The sequence below is a fragment of the Vanacampus margaritifer genome, chromosome 19 (assembly GCF_051991255.1).
Source record: "Vanacampus margaritifer isolate UIUO_Vmar chromosome 19, RoL_Vmar_1.0, whole genome shotgun sequence".
Taxonomy (NCBI): Eukaryota; Metazoa; Chordata; class Actinopteri; order Syngnathiformes; family Syngnathidae; genus Vanacampus; species Vanacampus margaritifer.
Genome location: NC_135450.1, coordinates 12,063,632 through 12,091,063, shown reverse-complemented (window position 1 = coordinate 12,091,063; position 27,432 = coordinate 12,063,632). Strand labels below are relative to the sequence as shown.

Below are 27,432 nucleotides of genomic sequence, written 5' to 3'. Positions count from 1 at the left end.
GTCGAGTTCTGGCTTCAATTATTGGCATCTGGGAACGACAAGGACCCCCGTTTCATGACTGATCTTTGCCAAAGAGAGCACAGGCCAAATCAGACCATCTGTGAAAAAAATTCTCTGCGCAGATGAAATCAAAAAAATGTGCATTGTTTACAGCAACGAAACGGAATAAACACGGCGGCGGGTCCATACTGTGGTAGTGAAAGGCCGTGAAGGCGTGAACATGGAAACATGAGATTATTAGCAAAGGTTCGAAAGAGCAAAATGTGCACTGGTTTGTGTGGAAGACAATAAAACATGCATCCGCGAGAAAGATTTCAATCGGCCCTTCAGGATCCAAAAATGTCAAAAACGTTGAAAATCCGGAGCTAAATCTGCCATGGATGTAAGAAATCATGCATGCGTTGGCAAAAGAAGAAATAGATTGCTTCGAAGGCTTTATAGATTGCTTTTAAACCTCTCGGGTTTCCATAACTGTACATTTACAGGAGGAAATGATTAGCCATGCCAACATCATTACTGTATCATGTCTACCATTCTTGGTGATTTATTTTGACAGTTGACAGTCAGGTTGCATCGATGTGTCGCGTTCATGACATTTAACTTGATAAAAGAGTTGGAATTTATATAAGTGCCACTTCGACAGTCGACGGAAAGTGGCGGTTACAAGGCAAAAGTAGTAGTTTAATTTTTTTATTATTCTGGTGATACAAAGATGTCGTATTGTTAAACTGCTAGGGTCGAGGGTCCTCGGTTTGAGCTCCGTTCTTACGGCGGTGACGTGATCTGAAATTTGACGTAAAATGGAAGGGGTCGTACTCGCATATCATTAACCTACGCTAATGTACTAAAGTAATAAATAAATTAGGGGTGTAAGTTGCTAAAAAAATAAAAATAAAAAATCTTAATTAATCACATTACTTCAATAGTTACATCACAATTAATCACACATCTGTTGTAAATTACAAGAAAATGTACAATAAAATATTTTTCTCCCAAGTTTTCATACTCTTGTGGAGAAAAATATGGCTGCATCTTTTAGTCAATGATACATTAATTCATAAAATTGAGTTCAAATTAAATAGATGTCGTAAATGTAAAAAAAAAACAAGTGTGATATTGATTTGCGTTGAAGTCATTTTTCTGCCACTAGATGGCATAATTGCATTTGTAAAACATTGGTGACAGTTCAGTGCATTTTTTTCTTTTTACATTAAGAGCTATCTAATGTTTAACACGAAGTAACTTGTGAAATTCTGCACATCAAAAAATAATAATAATAATTACAACTTGACCCCAGTCCCCACAAATATATGCATTATTATTACATTTATTACTGCTAAATTTTGACCTGGACGTGTCTGCTGCATTGCGACTGGAAATCCCCCCCAGTACAGGCTTTCCAAGGGTTGGTCATTAAGCGCACGTATAAAAAAATTTTTTTAAAGGAAGTTTAAATTAACTCAAAATTAACGCACTGATTTTGACACTCCTAAGATAAATACTTGTCTCGAAAACAATTATTTTCTAAATTGAAATGAAAACGGAGTAAGTGCAGCGGTAACTAAGCACGGCCTTCTTGTGCCAACTAGTTTATTGCGGTTCCATTTATAACCTCGAACCTGCTTATGTCCACACTATCATAAACCCCGGGTCCCCTGCACTATGTCGCTGTGTCGCTATGAAATTTTTAGATGCTATTTGGGGGTCGTGTGGTTGACTCAATTTGCGGCCTGGCAGCGCTCCAGGTCGCAACATTGCTGATGAGAGGCGAGTAAGCAAGGCTCCAAAAGAAACTCCTCCGTCGTTAGCTGCCGGCTGCTTTACCTGAAACGAGGGTCACGCTTCATTTAGCTCGGCGCACATCAAAGTTGGCCCGTGGTGACCGTGCCGCGTGGCTTGATGGGATTAAGCCTGTGGCAAAACGCAGGGTGGAGGTTTGACCTCACCACCGTTCAGGAAGAAAGCCTTCTGTTAGCAAGGACGGCGGTGGGTGCCTCGCCTTGCCTTGTATCATTCCCACGATCTGTTCCTCAGTCGGGATTGCAATAAGCAGAGCGGAGGGATGCTAATAGTGAAAAAGTGCGATTTGTTAAAACCGTATATATTTCCCAACCGTTTATTATTTCACACATCTTACGTTAACCTCTAAACATAAATTGCTAACAGAGGTTTTAGTTTTGGTCAGACATATAAAGCTGGTCTCACAGTCGAGGAGTACTTAAGGTGACCAGACGCCCGGGTTTAGCCGGCACAGTCCCATATTAACTCATTCACTGCCATTGACGGCTATAGACGTCAAAAATTAATTTTCTAGTAGTTAAGTTTCATTTTTTTGCACTTTTGTTAACAAGAGTATGAAAACCTAGATTTTTTTTATTGTACATTTTAAACAGATATAAAATGTGTGATTAATCGTGAGTTAACTATTGAAGTCATGCGATTAATTACAATTTTTAAAAAAAATAAACTGCCTGACGCGATAAAAAAAATTGTATTAAAAATTAGGGGCGTCGGGTGATAACATTTTTTAATCGTAATTTTTTTATTTAATTTTTTTTTGTATGTGTGCGTGTGTGTGTGTGTGTGTGTGTGTGTGTGTGTGTGCGTGCGTGCGTGCGTGTAAAAAAAAAAAAAAAAAAAAAAGAATTCCCATACCGTTCACCTAAACCGAACACTTCAAAATCCAGCCAGAGTCGTGGGGCCGCCAGGAGACCCGAAGAGGGACCAAAGAAAAGAAAGAAAAGCGAAGCCCAGCACCGACCAGACACCACCCACCGGGCCACTAACCAGAGTCCTTCACCAACCCCAGAAAATTCCAACAAATCAGGGAGACCTCAAGGGCCCAAATTAATCGTAATTAATTGCATGACTTCACTAGTTAACTCACGATTAATCACACATTTTAAATCTGTTCTAAATGTACAATAAAAAAAAATTCTAGGTTTTCATACTCTTGTTAACAAAAGTGGGAAAAAAATGGTAAACTAATAGAAATAGTTCAAATGATTTTTTGACGTCTATAGCCGTCAATGGCAGTGAATGAGTTAATAGGGACACTCATTTTTTAGCCTTGTGTCCATAGAAATACTCATTAATGCACCATGACTAGTATGTTGAGCACATTGCAGGGACTAAATGGAAACATTTTGTAATTTATTTGATGCACCAAAATCAGAACAGTCGACTTTCAAGTTCCAAGGAATTTTTAGCGCTGTTGAACTGTCAACAACGATAGCAGTTAGCATTAGCTAAAATAGCAGTCACCCGCCAGTTAGCATTAGCTAAGTGAAATAACAGAGTACTGTATAGTTTGAATAACACTCATAAGTGTTTGAACACCAGAGTTAAGTGTAGTTTGGCAAAATTAAATGTTTAACACTGACACTAGTGTCGAGTACTTTCAACACTACTTAGTGTTTACCAGTGTTGATTTTTAACATTATGCAGTGTTGGAGTAACATTGGTGAGAAAAAAAAAGTCGCACTTTGAAAAGTGTCACATTTACACTCATTGGTGTGGACACATAAACACTTTTCTAGTTAGATTTAATACTCTCAGTGTTAATGTAACACTGGCAATTTTGCCTTGTGCACTACTACTTTCCTATTTATACAAGACTTTATTGCCTTATTGTTGGGGTGTTTCCGAATGAGCACAAAAAAAAAAAATGTGAACGTGCAGGGTATCACTGAGCACTTTTCTCCTGCCAGAGATCGTGTTGCAGGTTTGGAAAGCGAACGAACCTTACCTTATAAATCCACCGGCATAACGGTAAGTTCAAAGAAAATGCAAGTCAGCGTACATAGGGGGAGAAAACAGCAGGTTTTTGCGTACGGGAGCTCACCTCCCACTGTTAAGATCGCTGTGATGAAAGAACAATGCCAAGGACGTACAGTAGAAGTTTCTCCCCCGTTCCGCCGTTGCGCCGTCGACTTCTCAGAGACAAAAGCCAACGAGCGCAATCAGTGCGTTTAAGTGCAGGGGGATGCGGTTGCACTCGGTGTCGTCATTGCCGGTTTCACATCAAAGCCCGGCGCTAGACAAGAGGTCTCGCTGAGGGGAGACGAGTTCAGGCAGTGTCTTATCCAGGCGATGTTTTTTTTTTTATTTTTTTTATCCCGTCTGAGTCACAGGAATCTGCTCCCATAATGCGCATGGCGACCTCAGCGACAGACTTCAGTCGCTGACAATCACATGAACTTGTGAAACTCTAAACATGCCGGCTTGTGTCAGAGCACGCCCGACTGAGTGACATTTCACGAGTCCGTTTTAGAAAGCCAGCGATGAGAGCTACGTGGAGCTTTTTGCAGTCGTTTTACGACTTAGATTGTGTCAAACGGTTTATGTCGTAATTCAGTCGGAGACAGCGGCATGCACAAAACTAAATAATTCTACATCAAAATCATAAAAAAAAAATAATAATAATAATAATAATTTTAAAAAACTAAAGAATAAAAAATAATATATATATATATATTAGGGGTGGGACTCTTTGAATGTCTCGATTCCGATTTTTGGGTCTGCGATTCAATTCCGTATCGATTTTCGATTAAGAAGGATTTTTGATACAAAATGATTTGATTGACAATGATTTTTGCTTCAATCTATAGATGTGCAAGGAATTGTGATGATCTACTCCAGTCTGACTTGCTAATGCTAATTAGCGGGCTACTCGAGGCACTTTTATCAACACCTCCACGCTGAGAAAAAAAAAAAACTTTTATTGGAATAACTTTGATTGTGACTTTATCCTTCTCCTCTCTAATGTGGCTACAACTTAACAGTGTATTAGACCACCGAGAACCACACTGCCCCTCAGTGGCCAAAGTGGGTACAACATGAACAGCGCTCCAAATAAAGGCACACACAAAGGCAAGACAGTATAAAATCATTTCAATAAAATCAATTTTGGGACATTTAAAATCGATTCTGAATCGTGCTAAATGAGAATTGCGATTCTTATGAGAATCGATTTTTGGGCACACCCAATATATATATATATATATATATGATTAACTTTTGACTAAGATCGTCTTTTTACTCACAAATTCACTTACTCAGTTTGAAGTCTGGGCCTTTTTAATTGAACATTTTAGTGAGGGAGGCATCCATTATTTGCACATTTTTGCTGTCCGCGTTCGGGGTTATGGACCGAGCTCTGACACGAATATCAATAAAACAGTCCTCATTGTAAATAAAACACTTGCAAGGGTTCACTAGCCAAGTAACTAGCAGCGTGAGGTCAGCAGGTAACAGCTAATTGGAGCGAACGATGGCCACGTGTCACCAGCAGTGCAAGAAAAGTTGTTTTTTTTTTACATTCTCAAGCTCTTTTTAAATACTACTTTTAACATTGTGATAATTTCATGAGGTGGGGAATAATTTATGTGAGCACCGAGAGCCCCGACTTAAAAATGTATCACTTGGCTGGGACTTGCGTTTGACCTTCTCGACTGGGCTTTGAATGTCGGATGAAGCGCCGGCATGAATTGAAAATGCATGCATGACAAAGGTGACTATCTGAGGAAAATGAAAATGCATAAAAGGGCCCTAAAAGGTTCGAAAGGTCGGTATGCGGCGCTGAAGAATGTTACGGTGTCGTTAACGAGCCTTATAAGCCATATCGTTGTCTAGTCTGGATTTAACAGCTCTGGATTTTTTTTGCAGGGATGAGTTGTTGTTGTCGCTGTGATGGAAATCTGCTTAAAACTCCTTGTTTAAAATTGTTATTCTGCCAACAATCTAATCGCTTACCAAAGGGCAAAAAAAACTAACGTTTTTAGAATTTTATTCATTATATATATTTATTTTTTTCTCGTTGTCAGAATTTTATTCTGCCAAATATCCCATCTGCATCAGCCTAAAAAATAAATAAATAAATAAATAAAATATCGGTTGGGCCTTCATGTTTGGTGCGCCGAAGGAATAAATAGGAAGATTAACTGTTTCAATATTAAGCACTAAATTGACGCATGGTTCATTATATGTAAATGTATGTTTTTTTTCTACCACCACCCCCCCCACCCCCCTCACAGGGACGCTAAACGCCTTACTGAAGCAAAAGGGCCTGACCAGCTCGGACGGGCCCGTGTGGTCGCTAAGCGGTAACCAAGGGGAGCGCTGGAAGCAGGCCAAAGTCAGCGTTCATCCGACGGCCTCGTTTCAGGTAAGAACTTTTCAATTTTCTTCACATCTATTTCTGATATTTAAGTAAACGTGTAAAAAAAAAAATTCTCATCACAGTTCGATGTCATTTCAATGATGTCATTTAAAAAATAACTGGAACGTGCACATGCAGTACCCAGGCTGAATTTAGCTCCTCCCCCGAAAAAGGTCGTAGAACAGTTGAGATGTATCACTTCAACAGACTTCATTGGCAGCAATTACTACTTTCCTATTAGCCAGGGTTTTGGTGCCAACTTGAAAAAGGACGGAAAGCATGACTCGTGAGTTTTTTTATGGCTACTCACTGGGATAAGTTCTAAACAAAACAAAAAAACATAGTAGATAGTGGATGGATGAATTCGGACTGTGCAATTAACTGAAATTTCAATTTTTGCACTCCACGATTACAAAATTGGCACACACAAAAAAAAGATTAGTCTAAATGGTATTCATTTTGCAATGTCTAATACTTTACTGAGCACATTTGAGTTCAAAATTGGCACTTCAGCAATCTATTGAAATTGTTGATTTAAATGTTACAACACTTCTATGGCAATTTATGAGTTTGTTTATACAAGGAAACCATACTTGAATTTATGCATTTGGACCTATTTTTCTTTGATCCATTTTGTTTGTCTAGTGTTTAAAAAAAAAAAAAAAATCATAATAATTTTTTACATGTTTAAACATTTTCTTGTTTTGTACCATAAAAAAAGGAATAATAATCGGGATGAGCGATAATTTATATATTTTTGTCATCATCAAGCAGCCCTAGGATGAATAATGTTACTTTTATGACAACAAAATACTTTTTTTTTTGCCGCCAGTTGTGTGTCTCGACGTATTTCGACAGACACAAACACACGTTGCGTTACATTTCAGTTCCAGCCTTGCATTTTTCCAGGTGGTACTCGAGGGAATCCGAGGACCGGGCATCGAGGGAGACATCGCCATCGATGATGTCACGTTGGAGGAAGGGGAGTGTCGAGACCCGCCGCCGAGTGAGTAGCGCCGCCACCTTTGAGACATTCGCCGGACTTCATCTGGCTTCTTTTTTTTTTTTCTGGAGACTTCAGTATTGTTCATTCGGTAATTTTACCGATTTGACATGTCATCATCATTGCTCTCCTTTATTTTTATTTTTTATTAATTTTTCAAGTGTGTGTGTGTGTGTGTATTCTCTAGTTCACCTAAAACCTATTAAAAAATCCCACACCGTTCACCTAAACCGAACACTTCCAGCCAGAGTCGTGAGGCCGTCAGGAGACCCGAGGAAGGACCAAAGGAAATCAGAAAAATCTGGCTTCTATGTGGGCAAGAAAATGGGGTAGTCGCTGTAGCAACAGTGTTGTAATCATATGAAGGACAGCCGCGATGGCGGAATGAAGGGACAGTATTTGGACAGTATGAACAAATGGAGGTAAAGTAGGTAAAAAAAGAAAGAAAAAAAGAGAGAAGTAGGGCACAGAAAATGGTCTGATATTGAAGAGGTAATCTGGGGCAGGCAGAAGTGATGACGTTACTTTGATTGAATCTTGCTTCTTTATGCTCCAAGGAGCTTTTCTCTCCAGAAACATCTCAACCTCGCATGTCCCTTTAACAATTCATGGAAAATCAGGCTACTCGTCTCTTTTCATCATTGTGGGAGAAATCAGTTTGCAATTTTTAAGTCGATGCGTCCTATTTATTTTATGATCTATCATTATTGAAGGTGTTTTTTATGGATTCACTCCGGCGGGGCTGCGGGGAGCGGTCGTCGGCCCCCGCGGGGGGACACGCGGCGGCGACACCATGAATTATAAAATTCAATCTGGCGTGATGAATCTTACATGACTCGACGTGAGGTAAAGGAGGAGAACGTTCGAGGAATGGCTAATGCGGTCTGACCGAACGTGACTTGTGCCTGATGCCGTTAATCAAGGGGAGTTCGGCGCGACCTCGCAGGGTTCACCTGCCCAAAGGGGATCATCGCAAGATGTCACCCGTGCGCGAAATGCGAAACTCGATTAGAAGTGCATTCCAAGATCTGCTTTTGTTTTGCTTGCAGGTTGGCAACCCATGACAACGTGATTATGGCTTCTTAGGAGTTCTTCAAATATTTACATGTGGCTCTTTAGTCACTCTCCTGCTCTCTGTGGATTTTTTTTAAATAGAAATTAATGTTTTTATATTTATTTGTATTTTTTAGATATATTATTATTTAAATGAATATAATGATTTATATTTTTAAAAAATTAAGTATTAAAAAAAATGGCAGTCAAAATGTTTAAATTGTCGGAAAAAGAGAAACAAAAGGAAGAGAAAAAGGAGTACTATAAAATGTCAATGAAATTGCCAAACATATCAGAGAATTGAAAAGATGTCCAAATAAAATATATAAAATTTCCAAAAACAAAAGAACCCTGAAAATTGCCATTAAATGTACACAAAATTGACCCAAAAAGTTCGAAAATGTATTAAAAAATGTAACCATCAAATGTCTAAAAACAAAAGAAGAAACCTGAAAACACCCATAAAATGTACACAAAATTGCAAAAAAAAAAGTTAGAAAATGTATTTAAAAGAAAAGAAAATGTAAAAAGTTTAAAAAATAACCGTAAAGTCTCCAAAAACAGAATGTCCACAAAATTGTTTAAAAAAAAAAAAAAAGTCAGAAAATTCATTTAGGAAAAGAAAAGTTCAAAAAGTAAAGATAAAATGTCCAAAAACAAAAGAAGAAATCCCGAAAATTACCATATGTCCACAAAATTGTTAAAAAAAAAAATTAAAAAAAAGTGAGAAAATTGATTTAGGAAAAGACAAGAATTTTTGGGGGGAAAAGTATACAGAAAATTTCCAAAAACAAAAGAACCCTGAAAATTGCCATTAAATGTACACAAAATTGACCCAAAAAGTTAGAAAATGTATTAAAAAATGTAACCATCAAATGTCTAAAAACAAAAGAAGAAACCTGAAAACACCCATAAAATGTACACAAAATTGCAAAAAAAAAAGTTAGAAAATGTATTTAAAAGAAAAGAAAATGTAAAAAGTTTAAAAAATAACCGTAAAGTCTCCAAAAACAGAATGTCCACAAAATTGTTTAAAAAAAAAAAAAGTCAGAAAATTCATTTAGGAAAAGAAAATGTTCAAAAAGTAAACATAAAATGTCCAAAAACAAAAGAAATCCCGAAAATTACCATAAAATGTCCACAAAATTGCAAAAAAAAAAAGTTAGAAAATGTATTTAAAAGAAAAGAAAATGTAAAAAGTTTAAAAAATAACCATAAAGTCTCCAAAAACAGAATGTCCACAAAATTGTTAAAAAAAAAAAGTCAGAAAATTCATTTAGGAAAAGAAAATGTTCAAAAAGTAAACATAAAATGTCCAAAAACAAAAGAAATCCCGAAAATTACCATAAAATGTCTACAAAATTGGTAAAAAAAAAAAAAAAAAAAGGCAGAAAATTGATTTAGGAAAAGACAAGAATTTTGGGGGGAAAAAGTATACAGAAAATGTCCAAAAACAAAAGAAGAAATCACAAAAATTACCATAAAATGTCTACAAAATTGATAGCAAAAAAGGCAAAAAGTAGCCAAATGTCCAAAAAGTAAGAAGAGGGGCAGAAAATTACTGTAATATGTCCATAAAATTGTCCAAAAAAAAATCAGTCAGAAATTTGACAGAAAAGTAGAAAAGTCTAAAAATGTATGACAAACTAAGTTAAGATCTAACCTCGCTACACTTTTCTACCGTAATCTGACGGAATTCTGAATTGCTCCCTTTGACTTTTTGACCTTTCCAGACCTCAGTGCCATCGCTCAGTCCACATCCCTGCATATATGGCTGCTGTGCATCACCGTGGTGGTGACCCTCCTGGAGGGTCAAAGGTGACCCTTCTGGCCGTCGTCTCAAGAGGCCGACCTTCAGACCAGCCGTCTGTGAGCTGTACCCTCGGCATCCCGTCACCAAAGATTCACGCATCCCGAAAGCGGCGACGGTCCCCCCTCCCCCCCCAACAGCAACCCCCGATGGACCGCATGGGGACACAAATGAAGACACTAAACTGTGATTTAAAAAAAGAAAAAAAAATCTGAAGAAAAAGTAATAATAAAGATGTGCTCATTTTTTGAAGACAAAAAAAAAAGACTTATTTGACAGTGCGACACTCCTCGTGCGGGACTCTTGATGAGCACAAAAGGGTGAACTTTGGCGGTGCATCAAAGGAGGGGCAGTTTGTAAAGCACAAGAACAATTTTATGAAGTTATATGAAGAAAAAAACAAATATATATATCTATATATATATATATATTTGCAAGGCGGCAAAATATAAATGCTGCTGACATTTGGAGGAGGAAATTGAATCAGACCTTTCTCTGTGTATCTTTATCTTCATTTCCCTCGCACCAGATGCCAATCGCTTGTTTTTTTCCCCCACCGGCCTCGTTTTTTGTTCTTTTTATCTGCTTGGTGCTGTTCTGAAGAAAATCAAGACCTCTGGCAACGTTTTGTTTTGTCTGCTTTAAGACCCACTGTTCCCTCCTCCCCCATCCCCCATGGCTGCCTATGTACTTTTTACACTGTGCCCACCAGTCCAAGTGGCCAACTGATGGTACGATGGCAGAACAAAAAAGGAAAAAAAAATCGGCGAAAAGACATCTACAAGGGGGCGGCGGGCGAGAAAAAAAAACAAAAACGCAAAGGTCGACAAGTCTGGGACGTGATTGATGACGGGACGACGGTCCGATAAGCGAGGCCTGACACAGATCGGAGCGGGTCCGCCGGAGACGACGACGACGAAGAAGAAGAAGCCACTTTTCTTTCTGCCATGAAACAAAGTGCCTTCAAGATTACAACGCGGAATCTCGAGCCCGGCTGTCGCGCAACATCGAACACACGCTACGTCTGATGGGCTATTTTATACACGCGTCTCTCTTTGCCCCCCCGACCCCCCCCATTCCCCCCTCCAAAACCCACCACACAAGTGCTGACGGGGTATCGGGTCTCGTAGGCCAAGGACCATTTGCTAGACCGCAGGTTTGGAAACTGAAAAAAAAGAAAAGAAAATGCAGGCTCTGGATATTTTTCGATGGATGAAGAAAGACACCTGTTGGATTGACTACCCAACTGAGGTAGCCTCTTTTTTTTTTTTTTTTTTTTTTTTAAATAATCCAAAAGGTGAGGGACTTCGGTTGGGGCGAACCGCTCCTCCCTGCCGCCATTTCTACGACGACACAAGCAGAACACAAAAGAGATGAATAATGATGATGATGATAATAATAATGTTGATAATAGTCCTGATATTTTATTACTCCAGCGAGAATCTTTCTCTGCTTTTACACAAACTGTGAAGATTTGACTGTGGACGATCTACCTGAGACCATAACCTTAACCAGCGGGGGGGTTTTAAGAAATGCATTGTAAAAACAAAAAAAAAAACGAAACAAAAAAAAACAACAACAAAGAAAATGAGAAATTTTCTGTTCATCGTTGTTTATGACAAATGCTTTGAGGACTTGTCTTGTTTTTTTTTTGTTTGTTTCCCCCCCCCCCCCTCCCCTTCTGTTCTTTCGTCTCCCTTGCATTTCGGAAGCGTTACGAATGATGCCGACCGTGTACGTTGTATAACTTGTAAATGTTAAAGAATCTTTATGGCAGAGGTTTATGATCCGTGTTTTATGTTGGCATCAGGGAAGCACAACATTTCCGTTTATTTATATTCCTCCGCACAAACCAGAATTTACTAGGATGTCATGCAAAATGTTTGAAGTTTATAAAAAAAATTGTTCAGCCGAGACCTCACCTCATATTATTTGACTCTTCGGGTCCTCATTCGACATTGGAAGTCTATTTTTACGGTAGTCATCCGAAATGATGACTAATGGAGAAAAACACTTCTTAGTAATAAATATAAAGCAATGAAATAAATAAGCGGTTACTATGAAAAATGCATGCGCCCTTTGTAACCTCAAAACAATGACCTCCTATACCCACTTTCCTGACACCGATTCTTCAATCTCCTATACATTTTGTATGATTTCCTACGAAATTCTTCAGGTTGGCCGACTGTACGCAAATGTAGCCCGAATTTGCTGATTCCTAGCGTGGCAGGAACCCGATGCGATGCTGAGCAAAAACAGAGCAGAATGATGGGCATCCTTGCCGTTATTATTTAAGACAATTCATCCCTGTGTTTATACTCCCAGCAGCGACTGCTCATAATGAATGTATGCAGTACCTTAGGGAGGACATTTTGTTTGCATTCTTTATCGGGTGGAAACTTTCCACATACAGAAGTTGGTCGAACTTTTCCGTCGCTTTCTAGTAGAAAAGTGCCAAAGTTCCCCTGTAAGTGTTGGCCAGCTCGCGCTTCCTTTTACAGTGAAAATGGGCGGCATCATTGCGCCGCCTAGGGTTTCAAATTACAAATATTTTTTGGTATCATTTGATTTAAAGGGGTCAACCATAAACATTTCTTAACAATAATATGTTATAGCTGACCTCACTTGTGTAAACATAACATTCTGATTATTATTGTGGTATATGAGTTAGGAAGCAAAATCCAGCCGTTTTTATCCATCTCAGGGGGGGCGGCCATTTTGCCATCGCAGATGACATCGCAGTTGCTCAGGCAACGACCAATCACAGCGCACCTGTTTTCTGAAGCTGAGCTGTGATTGATTGTTTACTTGAGACCTGAGCAACTGTGATGTCATTTCACTGATCTGAATATATGACTGGATAGCCGATAGGCCAAGACTTTTGAAGCCGCGAGGCCGCCATATTGCTCCTCCCAAGAAAGGTTTCTCGGCATACGATCCTATACATTTGCAGTTTGGAAATTGGAGAACATTTGAGACAGTACTACTACTTTGTATAAACCGCATGATTTATGATGCTTTAAAATTGTTAAACATAAACAAGAGGACGTTTTACAACTTGTCTTAAATACATATATGCTTAATGATGTTTACAGGAGGAAACTTGTTTAGTTTTTTTTATTAAAGAATTAGAACTGTAATTCAACAAAATGTACTTCTGCCAAACCTAATAATGGGATCTAAGGATCTTTTTGTTTTTTTTAACTCGGCCCTACTAACTGCCTATAAGCCGTATATGTGTCATCTGTATGTATACCGTATAGTTTATACAGTAGTCTGCTCGCGAGATTGGAGGAGCAAGATGGCCGCCCTGTCGCTTCAACAGCTTGCACGGGCTATCCAGTCATACATTCAGAGCAGTGAGTCATTTTCACTCGACAGCAAGTGGCAAAATGGCCGCCTTCTGATATTGATTAAAACTGCTAGATTTTGCTGCTTAACTCATATTCCGCTACCGCAATATTATCCAAAATACTATGTTTAGACTAATGAGGCCGCATAGATCATATTATTGTCAAGACTTTTTAAAAATGCTTTTCAGGTTGATTTTTGAGACGTATTATATACGGGTGCGTGTTATTCACAGGATTTTACAGTAGTTTGATCTCCATTGTTTGGAAAAAGGCTGCATTGCATAAAGTCAAGTTGCATTTTTATGACGTTTATTTGATAGCCGTGGACCTTCACTGACAAAATCTTGTGTTGTAGCTACAATTAGCCAGCATCGAAAGCGCATCACTAGAATACGAATACATGTACCGTCGCATCCCTAGTCCCCACTGTGCTAAAGCTCCTAATATACCTTTTAATTTCTGTACTTGCACACATTCAACGGGGGATAATGGGCCTAAATGCGGAGGATTAACTGGTTTGGAATGCGTAAACAGTGAGATTTGATGGCTACGCTCTGGTTGACGAGAGGCCTCTGTGGGCTGGAATGCTTTGAAATGTTCATCAAACAAGGGTGCAAAATGGAGGTTTCAACATTTGTTAGGTTTTGCCATTCATGTCAAAAGCCCCCCCCCCCCCCACAAAAAAAAAAACAAAGATAGCAGTACAGTGCTTTCCCTGAGCCCGAGGCATTTCATCCAGTATGTGCTGCTACGCTTACAAAACAACACTCGGATGACGGGAAAAAAACAAGACAGGTGTTAATGCGTCTTTAGAATCCACACCGACGCTGTTTGGGTCAGGTGCGTGCAGCAGTTGCGATATAAAGTGAAAATTGCTTCTTTTTTTTTGTAGCCCTGCAGAAAAGGCGTGACATTAATTGATTTTGTGTTGCACGGTTGCCATCCGGTCGGTGGGCGGAGGGATGCGCTCCCGCAGACGGGAATTGTGCTTTCTTCACCAAGGCGCTTCATTCGGCACGCTCCACTCGTTACCTCGGCGCAAGATAAATTGGACGAGTTAATTAAATATTAGGGCTATTGACGATGAAGGGAGCGAATAAGGACACGGTGCCATCGAACATTCTCTCAGAGTTTCGGCTTTGATGAATTAATAATAGTGCATTTGTTAGGGGAGCTGCTTGGTGCTTACTGTATCGTTAAAATGTCATGAAAGGGAAGGTAAGCAGTCAGCTTTTGGTTGCAAACTAAACCCAAAAGTCAAATTAAAGCAACCAATCCCTTAGAAATTATCTTTCAAATATGACACCGCGCTCAACCCACTTGAAAACTTTAAATTTAACGTCATGCCTGCTTCCAATGGAGTCTCAAGAGCAAGTTTATTCAAATGTGAGCTCTGGAATTTGCACAAAATGGCTGCTTCCTTTATTTCCACTTTATAGACATCCATCGAATTGTCAGCGGCTTTTTTGGGGGGAGGGGTTTGGGGGGGGGTCAAAAAGTGACCAAACCACTACTTGATTCACTTTGACACAGTTTTCTTTTTGGGTCGTTTTGTACAAATCAAATTGATCCAAGTAATTGGATTATTTTGTTCAAATGGGCCCAGAAAAAGTAGTGGTTCATAATTGGGTTATTTTTGCAGTTGGGTCATCCAATTGTGACAGACACAACTTTTTGGGGTTATTCATTTAACCTAAAAAATTGCATTAAATGAATAACCCACAAAACATTCCAATTTACCCAATCTTTTTTTTTTTTTTTTGTGGTCAGTATTTGTTTTGGGTTAGGGATTGCCTTAAATGAGTATCCCCAAAAAGTTGGGTCGGTCCTTTTTTGACCCATATTGGTTTATTTTTGATCCAACTGTTTTTGGAGAGTAGATGGTGTAAGCATTGACCCAAGTAAATGGGACATTTTGTTCAAAAGGACTCAGGCAATTGGGTCAAATTGATGCAAGTAGTGGTTTATAAGTGGGTTATTTTTGCCGTTGTCACACATTATGGGTCAAAAAGAGACAGACATAACCCAAGATTTTGGGTTATTTTGTGTGTTATTCATTTTGGGGTTATGGTTTGCGTTAAATAAATAACGCAAAGTTAGGTTGGTCCCTTTCTGACCCATATTTTTATTTTTTTATTTATATTATTAAATTACCATAAAGCAGATTGCCAACTTAATTTGGACAAAATGGCTACTGCCATCCAAAATGGCTACTGCCATCCAAAATGGCCACCTTGAGTCCTTGAGAGTTTTTCGTGCATCCTGCTGCGATAGTCATGTCCACCCATCCTGTCCATATGTGAAACTGGCATCGTTTTTTTTTTTTTTTTTTTTTTACTTTTTACATCACACCCTATTTCATGGCAAAGCTGAAGCTTGTGCAACAAGATGGTCGACGTTAAACGTCAAAAATAGGTCAAATCTTTGTATTGAACAGCCTAATCCGATTTCGAAGAGAGAAAAAAGACATTGGCTTGATTCTTGGTGTTTAATTCTTAGCGAGGGGTTCGAAAAGGAACAGTGCCAACGTTTCCCTCGTTTCCTTATCAACCTCGAAAAGGGCTGAGCCACGTTGTGCCATTCATCTTGCTACTTCCCCCCCCCCCCCCCCCCCCCCAGCCCTTCAGTGTAACCATCCACTCGTGTGGTATAATTGCATCTGGTATGATGGTATCCACTAATTATCACCCGTGCACGAGTGTTGCATTTGACAGAATTAGCCATAACTGCGTTTTGTTTTGGTTTATTGTTTGTTTTTTTATTAGTAGAAAAGTGCTCAATACAAGACGATTCTAAACAGCTCTTGGCCATGCAAAATCTATGAAATTAATTTGGCGTTTTCGAGTTGTGCTTCTGCGATGCTTATTCATCTTGTTTCCGTGCCAACACTCTGTAATAACCACCCATCGCTCTTCTCTGTTTTGTGCTCACTATTTATACGACGATCAAGCTTCTTTTCCGTCGCGTTCCTTTGGATTTATCACCCGTTTTTAGTGCCATACCTGCAACTAATGAAAGAAATAAAGAAAACAAATGTTTGATATGCTATGTGGAACGCATTTGTTGTTGCTGGACATGTTTTTATGACTAATAATCCATTTTCCAAAAAGTTGTTTCCGCCTTTTGCGATGACAGGGAAAACAGACACGTTTCTTCATGTTTTTTTTTTTAAAGAGATGGCGTTCAAATACTAAAAATTGTTTAAAATGGTGGATAATGATGTTTTCTACCATTTAAAATAGTTCCAAGGTTTCTTAGCGACAGTCAAAATACTATAGGCGGTGTCTCATGCAAAGGAGCCACTATTTTGGTGGGTTTTGTTGTGACAGATGAAGTTAGATGTTGTAGGTGTTGTTTCTCTTGTCTTCGAGGGAAAAACTAAATCTTTGAATCCAATATTAATAATATTGACGCTCCCTTCATCATAGTTGCTTGATGAGGTGACCTCCGGAGCAGACTATGCGTCATACCAAGATTCCTCTTCAGGTTTGCAGGCACAATACAAAAATATGTTTTCTTTAAAAAATAAAATAAAATAAGACATTGTCTTGAAAATCAAGGTTCTAACATGTAAACATACAGGCACTACTTTTTTGTCATGTAGTCTTTTACGTTTAAGGCTAGCAAGTCCTAAAAAATGCAATCTTAAAAGTTTTTGTTTTTAGTTCCCCGTGGGCAGTATTTTATTTTGAAATGGCTTGGTCAGAACCAACAAAAAGCCAAAAAATGGTCACAATAACGCCTAGGGGTTAAAAAATATATATTTAAAAAAAAAAAAAAAAAAACGTTTTTGACTTTTTTGTCTTGTTTACAAAATATGTTTTTCTACGGCTGCATCGTGGTCCTCGAATTATATTTTTACAAAACCACTTCAGTACACCTGAGGGAAAAACACAACTAATCAGAGACAGAAGGCGTGACTGACAAGGTGTCAATCATTTGCCGTGCATTCTCGGGCGGACGCACGCACTCCCCCCTGCTACTGTGCTGACCTGTTACTTTGGGCTTCAGGAGTTTTGTTGAAACTATGGAATATCCACTTTCGGATGAGGAAAAAAAAGGCCATTACTGAGCACAACAAGAAAACAAAAGCAGAGAAAAGGGACCGAAGCAGGTAAGAAGTCATGCTACCATTATCGCACTTAAAGTGCTAAAGCTAGCGTAATATAGTGCTACCGTTTTGTTAGCATTCTCTGACTGTCGCTATTTATCATGGCTACACATTCACAATGACACGCCATTATGATTTGGCATGTTTGTAAGCAAGGGGCTTTGTTCAGACTGAAGTTGGGGAGGGATTCGTGAAGTGGGGCTACATTCTAATCTTGCTAGCAGTTTAAACACGGCAAACTATTCCTCTTTATCTGACTCAAGCCATTCTAGATGGGACTTCACAAAATATCCTGCCATTATGCTAAACCCAGTCATTTTAGACTCTGTGGGTGCTAGACTGGCTTAGCATGGGTCGAGAAGGAGATGGTAGTAGTTCTTGATGATGGACCGGCGTCTGTCACATCCTCGACCTAACCCGGTTAACTATAGCCGCCGACGCCGCTGCCCTCATGAATATTAATGAGCTCCTCCCAGCAAGCTTGATCCAATCTAGCAGCATCTTTCAGTCGACATGAAGGTGATATCAATCGTAGTAGCATCTGGCTCTCAGGGGGGAGCGAGTTGCATTTCTCACACGCTTGAGCAAGTGCTTGTTTACGCTCACTTCTCATGCTCACTAATTACGCATGCATTTTAACATAACTGCTCATGCTTACACATAAATAGCATATATTCTGAACTTATTATACATTTGCATCAACAACACCGTGGCTGGCAGCCGACCTTAAATAACCCATCTCTTAATAGGCTACATAACAAAAACTATATTGTATTTTCTTTCATAATATAGGCTAGTGCTAACCTGTTTTATCTTTAAAGTAAGCATTAGATAAGACGAGGTGTCTTTGACAATCCAATCAAAGGACAAGATAATGATGACGTCATCATAGCGTTTGGTACGGGATTGGTCAAGGGATCTGTCAGTAGAATGATTGGAGGAGATTTCACCTTCACCTGGCAAGTTGGCAACCCTCAGCTGAAGTCTGATTGGATAAAATGACTCAAGTCAACATTACAAGGAAGTAGTGCATCCAGGTGAAGAGCTAAGAAATAAACCAAATCTGACTGGATATAAATTGTGTACTGTACTGTAAACAGTTTAATACATAACAGCAGCATTAAAATGTAGCATTACACATTTGACGGTGTTTCTTGACCTTGCTGGAGACCTCACAAGCTCTTTTCTCAACCTCAAGGTGCTTTCATTCCCGAGGCTGATTTCTGCCAGAACTTCCACAAGGTGCGTTATTTTATTTTCTGTTGTTGTCGCTGTTGTTCTCGAGGAATGAGTGTCATTGCAGTTTTTATTCTAGCCCACTCGCCCTGAGGAAACGGCTTGAGATTGTTATTGTTTTGTGAGATGCTGCGTTTGTCAACATGGTTCCAGTTAGCCCCGGGGCAATCCCCGAGGCTACTTGAACGAGATGCCCACCAGTGTGCGCATGCGCCAGTTTACAGTAACTCACGTCATGTAATGTAATGTAATGTTGGAACAAAGCTGCTCGTTGCACAGTATATGAAATAAAGTCGCTTTGGAGACAGCTAGCAAATTTTGCTAGCAGTTTCCAATGGTTCTCATACAGTGCCAACCCAAAAATATTTCGCTCTCCAAGTACCACCATCATGACTATTAAAATATTACTACTACTACTATAATATTTTTTTCTGTCCACTGGATGTATGCTGGGAATGAATACATATATGTAGGCTTTTTTTTTTCTCCCTTTCATGAAGACTGTAATCCTGTGTGTTGATCTTTTGTTCGTCAAAGAGCCATAAATGCCACATTACCGTATCTGTTCCATTATAGAGCAGTAGCTGCTCGTAAAGTGGAGCACATTTATCATACAGAGGGGGGGGAAAAGAGGCGTTACGTGAAAAATCCAAACATTGTCGCCACTTAAAGAGATTTCACAGTGCTCCTGTAAACTTTGCTAGTGCGTCCTTTTATATGCGCTCGTTTTATCACGCGTGACCCACCTCCTTTATGTGTGGATAATAAGGTACCACCACCACCTTCACCCCCACCCCGCCCCCATAAAAAATTCAGATTGTTGCCGCGGCTGATAACCTTTAGTAGCTTGTGGCCTTTTAAAAGTCCCTGGCGCTCTGAATCACCCGGCTCCCGGCCCCATTTGTCCGCCCTCTTATCGTCTCCTCCTCCAAAGCCCCTCATCCCCTGTTTCCGCCATTGCGAGGTTGACCTCAAGCGCCGCATTAGAATGCACACCTGGTGTCTGACCAGCTGAACAATGCCATTTTACATTACGCTCTTATTCTCTTTTCTCTTTGCCGCAAGGCTGTGTTTACAGGGGTCCACTGATGCCCCCCCCCCACCTTTCGGATGGATGGGGAAATGTCACCGAATGCTAATGGGCTGCTAATGCTTCTGCGATGAGGGGCGGTGGTGGCGGGTTGTGGTTTGGAGGGAAGGGGGGGTTGCTTGTCGGCGTCCGTCAAACGGCATCTCTTCAGTTCTGCCAGCTTTGTCAAAGTCATTCATGCAAAACGTGACATGTTGCATTAGCGCCGCTCGACGCTTGATCAATTGAATAAAATAAATAGGGCCTGTCTGGGAGCTCTCAACACCTGCGGCTAATGTGACTTTGGCTAATGTGATTGAATGACATCACAGGGAAAATGCAGAATGGCCCCTAAAAAAATGTTACAACATCTTGCTGATAGGACAGTACCATTCTACAACAATATATCGTAGCAGTCACTACAGTGATGTGTACACAGTTGGTTTGGTTGTCTTTGAGTAGTTTAGCAAAACATAATGGCTAGCTTACTAATAAACAACAAATTAGTGAGTCCCTCAAGGATCATGTTAACTGCATTTCCACTATGTGCTTATCCGTTGATAAGCAAATTATGACTTGTGTGTTCCATCTCCCTCCCAAGCAATTTAGTTCATTTAATATCTTATTTTAATTTTGAATTGAAGCCATTTACCCTGTTTTCTCAATCACTTTGCCTTGGTCAACATCTTCGTATGTTGGGGAGAAGCTAAGATTAGCATGGGTTTTGCCGGCTTTTAACAGGAAGTTGGCCATTTTGGTTTGAAGCAACCATTTTGGGGATTTTAGAATTCCATGGCTTGTATTTTAATGAATTTTTATAGGAAATTCTTCCACATTAGCCCACATGGGAACCAGGTGTACTGGCCAGATGGGCAAACTTAATTGCAAAGATTTTTTTTTATTTTGCCTAGTGCATCTAATGTGGTAGGAACCCAGCATCAATTTGGTCTTTTTGACAATGCGAAGGCTAGTTTTTTTCAGCAACACTTTTCCTATTTTTACAAATAGCATGGTCTGCAAATTACAGTGTTTTCAGTCCTTTTTAAGTTTTCAGTTGTCTTTCAGCTTCTCATTTTTTTTGTCATTTGGCATGCACAAAGTCCAAAGTAACTTACCCATTAGCTAGCACAACTAACAGTTGTAGCCTGAAAATGCCAAACGGTTGTTTTAGAAAATAATCTCCATTTTGTTTCTGCAAAAAAAAATGAAAAAGGTTCTTCTTTCCTGCGACATCGCCACCTACTGGCCTGGCGTGCATATCACTGCAGTTATTTTTGTAGGGAAGTACAGGCATCGCTTTGGCAACGTTTTAAAAAAAAAAACACTCCCCCTTTTCCCCCAAATTGTTATGTCAGCATACCCGCCACCACAATGTACAACCGAAATAATTGTTAATTCATACCTCTGTGACAGTGTCAATCAAAACCCAGCGTCTTTTATATGTCCTGTCATGTTTTGACACATGCCCCCTGATGGATGCAGCGCCAATGAATCCCCAGCGCCATCTGAGCGACGCTGACATAATTTATGCGCGCGCCCTCCGGAAGCAGGCGCTCGTAAGCGGGCGCCGCCGCGCATAGCGAGCGCTCCCCATCACCGGGCCTGAGCCCGCCGGCACCCAGCTGAGACATGTGCGTCATGTGATAAGGACAAGAAAGACCCGCTTGAGTTGTGGCCACTGGGAGGCTTCACACACGCACACGCACACACACACGAGAGCCACACTGGACTCTTCTCTGCACTTTGTGCTTCAGCGCTGCTGCAGGCCATCAAACTGCACTTTGTAAATCACAGCTAATTTCTGCCTAATTCCGCAGCCATGATTATATTGTTATAGGGCGTCCTATAAAGTTGAGTTAGTGCCAGGTTACTTTTTGAAGGCTATATAAAATTACAGAGGCATAATAAACATGTTGAGGGCCGCGGTAATAATTAATCAGGGGATGTGTTTTTTCCTGATGAAGGCACACAATAAAGAAGACAATAACTGCACTTGTTTTTATGATTATTTCTGCTTCATACTGTGCTTATGATTTAGTCAGCAGTTTACAAACTTTTTTCATCTCAAGGCAAGAACATTTGTAAGTTTTGTAACACCTTAGAGTAACAAACTCTAGATGAAGTTTCCATTTCGGCATTTATGTACTCCGGCCACTTCGTTAGGTCGGCTACAGCTGTGGAAGATAATACAAAATCATCAAACTTGTCACTATACTCTGCCTTAATCTAGTAAACTTTAATTTCACAACCAAAAAAGAATGAAAACAAAATGAGGCCAGCACATTATTTATTTCTACTCCCCCCCCCCCCCTAATTTTTCAAACACGTTAACTAGCAAAAAAAGAAATACAATTTTCACCCTTGAGGCGTTTTTTTCCGGAACATTTCAGGCACGTTGGACCTTGGAGGTTGAATTTGTACAGAGAAAGAAATAATCTGATGTCATTCCATTTTGACCTCGGGTCCCTGCAGTGCACACTTTCCTTTGTCATTTCTGCTAATGAAACAATCTTGTTACAAAAGTGTGCTGGAAATTAATTTGCCAGGCTTCTGAATGAAGACAATGGCATCCATTGCGTATCCGTGTCACGTTCATCACCTCCGGATTGTTTTGATTTTTTTTTTTTTTACTCCCACAGCTCGATCATTGCTCGCAGAGCTAATTCAGATAAAGTGATTTGTTTACTATGACAATAATACTCTCTTCTCCTGCGAATATGAGCATGTCTTGAAGGTAAAAAATAATGTGCTGTACATCTTTCACCTGATCCCTGTCAGGCATTCACACTGCATGGTTCAACTGCTAATTTTCAGTTTTTTTGTTGTTGTTTTTTTTTGCTCTCAAGAGGCACAATCTGGAGCGTAAAAAACCCTGCATGAAATAGGATTGCGTCAGATCAGAATCAGGCTCCTTCTAAATTTGGATAAAAATGCCAATGCAAATGCAGGGAAAATGCATACATGAGACATACTGTACCCCATCTGCAAATTTCAGACCTTCCTATGTTTGCCAAAACAACATAAATAAGATCTCCAAACAACAATTTGATCAACCTAAAAGGGTGCTAGCGCCAACAATTCCGATACTCAACGGAGTTTCCGGTCATTTTTGGATCGTTCCCTACTTGTCATTCCAGGCGCATCGTGGTCGCCGAGATGAGGGGGACGGCGGACGCTCGGCAACCGGCAGGCAGTTGATGATGAAAAAGGTCACACGTGTCGATGCAACATTTTTTTCCGTGAGAAAAGGCGTCGGCGATGATGACAAGATCCAAAGGTCATGTGTCATCACGCCCAGCGAGGGGATCGGGGGTGGGTACAGTGCCCTCTATCTTGAGGTGGCCAACAGCTCATCTGCCGGGTCAGATAAGGCGAAATATACACTGCAGGTCCAGTTCTGATTTAATGATTTTTTTTTTTACTATTTCAAGTGATACATATCCCTTATGAAAATGTTTACACTAGGGTTAGGTGATTCGTTGACGTTATTAAGGATGAATTTTTAGCCATACAAGTGTGTCACTTTTCCGACTCCAGAAACAACACACATAAGCAGAAACATTTACTAATTGCCTTTCTCAAAATCAATCGTGCAGAACGTAAACTAAATAATGTTGGAAATGCCATTCTCAGTATTGTTTTTGTTATTTCTTTTTACAAAAAGCTTGCCTTGTCCGCTTTTGGGTCAGAAACGAGTGTTTTTTTGGTGAAGCCAACCCATGCTCTATTGCTGATTCCTAACAAATAGTGATGTGACGATATCCAAACATAATGATACGATATCACGATATGAAGGTCACAATATAATTATCATGATATTGTGGGCAGGTTGGCAATATAAAAAAGGTCACAATATTGTAAAAAAAAAAAAGAGCTCATACTTAAAAAAAAAAAAAAAAAAAAAGCATGTTATTGTAAATAACAGCAATGCATATAAACAACTTACGATCTGTAATAACACTTAACATTGAGGCACTTGCTAATGCACGCACACATTGAGTTCCTCCACATATTGACTCTGTTCACAAGCATATTACGTTCCCCTTCATCTGACCATTAGCGTGGCTTTTAAACATAGAAAGGCCAAAACATGCCTTGTCAAAATTAAACTGCACAAAAAAAAAACTAGCCACCAAAGGGTGCTCGAACTGCACAAATGGAAATCAATAGGAATAGGTTCAAATCGGAAATCGTATTTTTGGGGAAAACAAAATTGGAGGGTGAATTTTAAGGCAATATCGCCCAGACCCATCTCACACTCAATACTTCCTCCTCAAAATGTAATAATTTTTTTCCCGCCAGCGTCTCAAACACAACAGAGCGGATCGATGCTAGCGCGTTTTTGCCGTTCACTTTTGGAGGTCGGCCTCTCCTTTGCTCTTCAAATAACATTGCGGCTTCCGACGCCAGACGGAATAGATGTTATCATTTCTAAGACAAGAGAGACCAATGGGCGCAGCCTAACGCTAATTACCTTTTATTGTCATCCGGGTGAAATATGAACACTCCCCGGCATGTGAAGGATGGCTCTCTGCAAGCAAGGGCAATAATGATAAGCTCTTGTCTCTTCCTAGTCAAACAATGCGGCGTTGTCAGGGGGCGGTAAGAGCAGCTCTCTCGTCTTTATCCCGGCGTGGTTCCTCTCAGCGGGTGAGATGTCTGTATGTTCAACTCCGGATTGTTTGTTGACCCTCCGCTGGCTTTGTCGTCTCCTTCATTCGCACCAAAGTAGAGTCACGTGGCTTCAAAGTCCCAACAAAAGCAGCTTTCTCTCATCATTGCGCGGGGTCCAGTCGATGCGAGTAATTGGCAGGAGATGGAGTTTTTTTCTTAAGAGTCTCATTTTCTTGTCGCTTGCGTGGGTAAAATCAATTATTTCAGACCCTCGGGCAGCCGTTACTGCGTTAGGCGTCCTCCACGAGCAAACATACCGTCAATGTCTTTATTTTTCACAAATAAAGTTATCCTCAGGCTCAAAAAATCAACAAAACCTCTCATGAGTAAGCACACAGGTGAAGTAACTGTCATCTTGGAAAATATAAACACAAGGCGTGAAATTAGCATTTAAGTATTTTCAGAACTATGGAGACTGTCTCAAATGGCTTCACTGAGATGGACGCACGCATGGCCATGTAGGCGGTCGCACCAGATAGCTAGCATCGAGCTTCGGCAGGCTACTAGTGTGGCTAACCACATTGAGGCCTCGCGCTTGAGTAATTAATCATCGCCTCCATGTTGGCGAAGAAGCTACGTTCTCACAAAGAAATGACGAAGAGTACTTAACAGAAGACGGAGAAGCCAAGCTAACTGCTAAGCTAAGATAGACGTGTAATTGTGACTCAAGTGCTTGTGTAGAGTACACTTTTCTATACACAGTATATATAAGTAACAATTTCTCTTAAAATGTCAACTCCTTTTGTCAGTAATTTCACCTTTTTCACGTAAAAATGCGACTTTATACTGTACAATTGCCACTTAAAAATTCACCTCACACTGCCAAACTGACCTGACCCCTCCCACCTAAAGGATGGCATGCATAGCATTCAAAAATCCACCCCAGCGTTGTTGTGGAAACGGCAGATGTCTAATAGCAGCTGTCAGATCTGTCGAGCAAAAAAAAAAAAAAAAAAAAAAACAAGAACCAGGTTCATCCTGACCGTGCATGGAGGAAGGCCGCTTCATGTCAGGCATGTTCAATTGGCATCAACGGCACGCCGTCCCATGCACACAAGCCAATCACAGTGTGAGTGACACTGGAAAAGAAATGATCAAAAGATGCTTCTTGTTTTTTCTTTTTTCTTTTTATCTTTGCAATCCATGAGCATGAGGGGTCAGCAGGCCCACTGAGCAGCGAGTGGATGAATAATTGGACACCTGCAGGCCAGCAGAAACAGAAATAGCTCTTTTTATGTTGACAGCATAGGTCGCGACAAAGCATTAATCAAGCCACGGAGATTTTAGCAGACAAAAGTTGCAATTTTCAATAATGGGGTGGTGGGGGGGTTGGTATAAAGTCGTAAGTACAAGAATAGACCTGTAATTTTACTCGGAAAATAGACTGTATAAAATCATTAATGTGACTAGAGTTGTGATTTTACTTGGAAAACAGAGTAATATTATTATTAGTTGTATTTAAACATAACATTATAGTGTCAAAAACAAAGTCATAACAATAATGTCGGAGTTCCTTTTTTTTCCATGTAAAATTGCAGTTTTAGTCTTGTAATATTGCAACTATTTTATACTTATTAACTTTAGAAATATTAATTAACTTTTTTAAATTGTCTTTTTTTGGCTATGTAAAATTGCAGCTTTATACTTGCAATATTAAAACTAACATAACATTGCGCCTATATTTTTTTCACTTTCCCAACCATTTTTCCACATAAAATCATAAAATGTCTCTTTATTTGAATAATTTTGCACATTCTTGTGATCTTCCAACATTTTCCACGTTTCCACAATTGTGATTTTATTTCCTGTAATATGGCCTTTTTTTTGTGGTTACATTTAAAAAAAATTCCATTTAAAACAGTGCCTTTAATTCCCTACTATTACAATTTTTTTTTAACTCAAAATTTCAACTTCTACTATTCTAACTTTTTCACTTCAAATTCTGTGTTCACAATTATAATATTACAACTTCTTGTTTCTCGTACTTCTTTTAAATCAAAACTGTATCCCCGTAAGTCCCCTTTGTTTCTGTATTTTATTCAACTTTTGTAATAATGCATGGCCAAAATCAGCACTGTATAGTTCACAGTATCATCATTAACACTTTGTTTAATTGCTTTATGGCACATTCCATTACAAATAAAATCGCCCTTTTCCGTGACTCCTCAAATGTCTCACACCAGCTCTCTTTGTTTCTTCCGGACCTTTTGTCTGAATTAAATCCCATAGATATGTACTGGATCATAATTAAATCACTGAAATTCATATTAATTTCTTCTCCTCTGCCTTCAATGACCCACTCATTCCCTGTGCATCAATTGTGATGTTTATTTTCTTCTTCTTAAGAATCCAGCTATTAATTTTTGAGCGTGAGGTAACGTTGGCCGTCTCTGTTTTGCGTTCCGATCAATAATCTCTCTCTCACTTATGCAGACTGAAACCCCCATTGAAAGACATCTCCGCTCGCTCGCCAAATGATAAGTCCCACGTAGAAAAAAATATTGCTCTTCAATAAAACAGCGCTGCCATAAACCCCATCATTATTTCATCTTTATTGAATCCGTCGGAGAGGGGTCATTGTGGAGGTAATTTGTGGCTCATGGGACTATAAGATGACTGTTATAGATTAAATGGTCTTGATACAATTTGTGGCGTAACATACAATATAAGCAGAGTAGTCTGATTAGAGATAAAGCAAATAAAAAGTCACAACCAGCACCATTTTTGTTCCCCAAATTTTAAAAGCAAAGGGTTGTTTATGATGGTGGTTTATCCATTTGGAATGCTAATGGTCCGGTTTACTTAATGACTCCCTGTAATGTTGTTTTAACCCCCCCTACCCCCCATGACTTCTTAAAGATGATTTAGTTCACAGCTGTATCCTGTAAGCAAAACAATTTCAGTGAATGATGTCCCAAGATTTTCACAATAATTCACAAATCATAGTATGCATATTGCCTGAA

At 39.6% G+C, this 27,432-nt stretch overlaps 1 protein-coding gene and 1 long non-coding RNA gene across 15 annotated transcripts in view; both read left to right on the top strand.

Annotated features, from left to right (window-relative positions):
* LOC144039467 (MAM domain-containing glycosylphosphatidylinositol anchor protein 2) overlaps positions 1–16,427 on the top strand; it is a 224,113-nt gene extending 207,686 nt beyond the window's left edge. For all 7 annotated transcript variants that reach the window (XM_077552833.1, XM_077552832.1, XM_077552830.1 and 4 more), the window contains 3 exons: positions 6,036–6,166; positions 7,070–7,166; positions 9,950–16,427. In XM_077552833.1, coding sequence (XP_077408959.1) covers positions 6,036–6,166; positions 7,070–7,166; positions 9,950–10,038 — 317 coding nt within the window. In that variant the 3' untranslated portion in view covers positions 10,039–16,427. The remainder of the gene's footprint in view (positions 1–6,035; positions 6,167–7,069; positions 7,167–9,949) is intronic.
* Positions 16,428–17,317: 890 nt separating this feature from the next.
* LOC144039105 (uncharacterized) overlaps positions 17,318–27,432 on the top strand; it is a 38,494-nt gene continuing 28,379 nt past the window's right edge. For all 8 annotated transcript variants that reach the window (XR_013289352.1, XR_013289350.1, XR_013289351.1 and 5 more), the window contains exons 1-2: positions 17,318–17,493; positions 18,689–18,732. This is a non-coding gene — a long non-coding RNA (uncharacterized LOC144039105). The remainder of the gene's footprint in view (positions 17,494–18,688; positions 18,733–27,432) is intronic.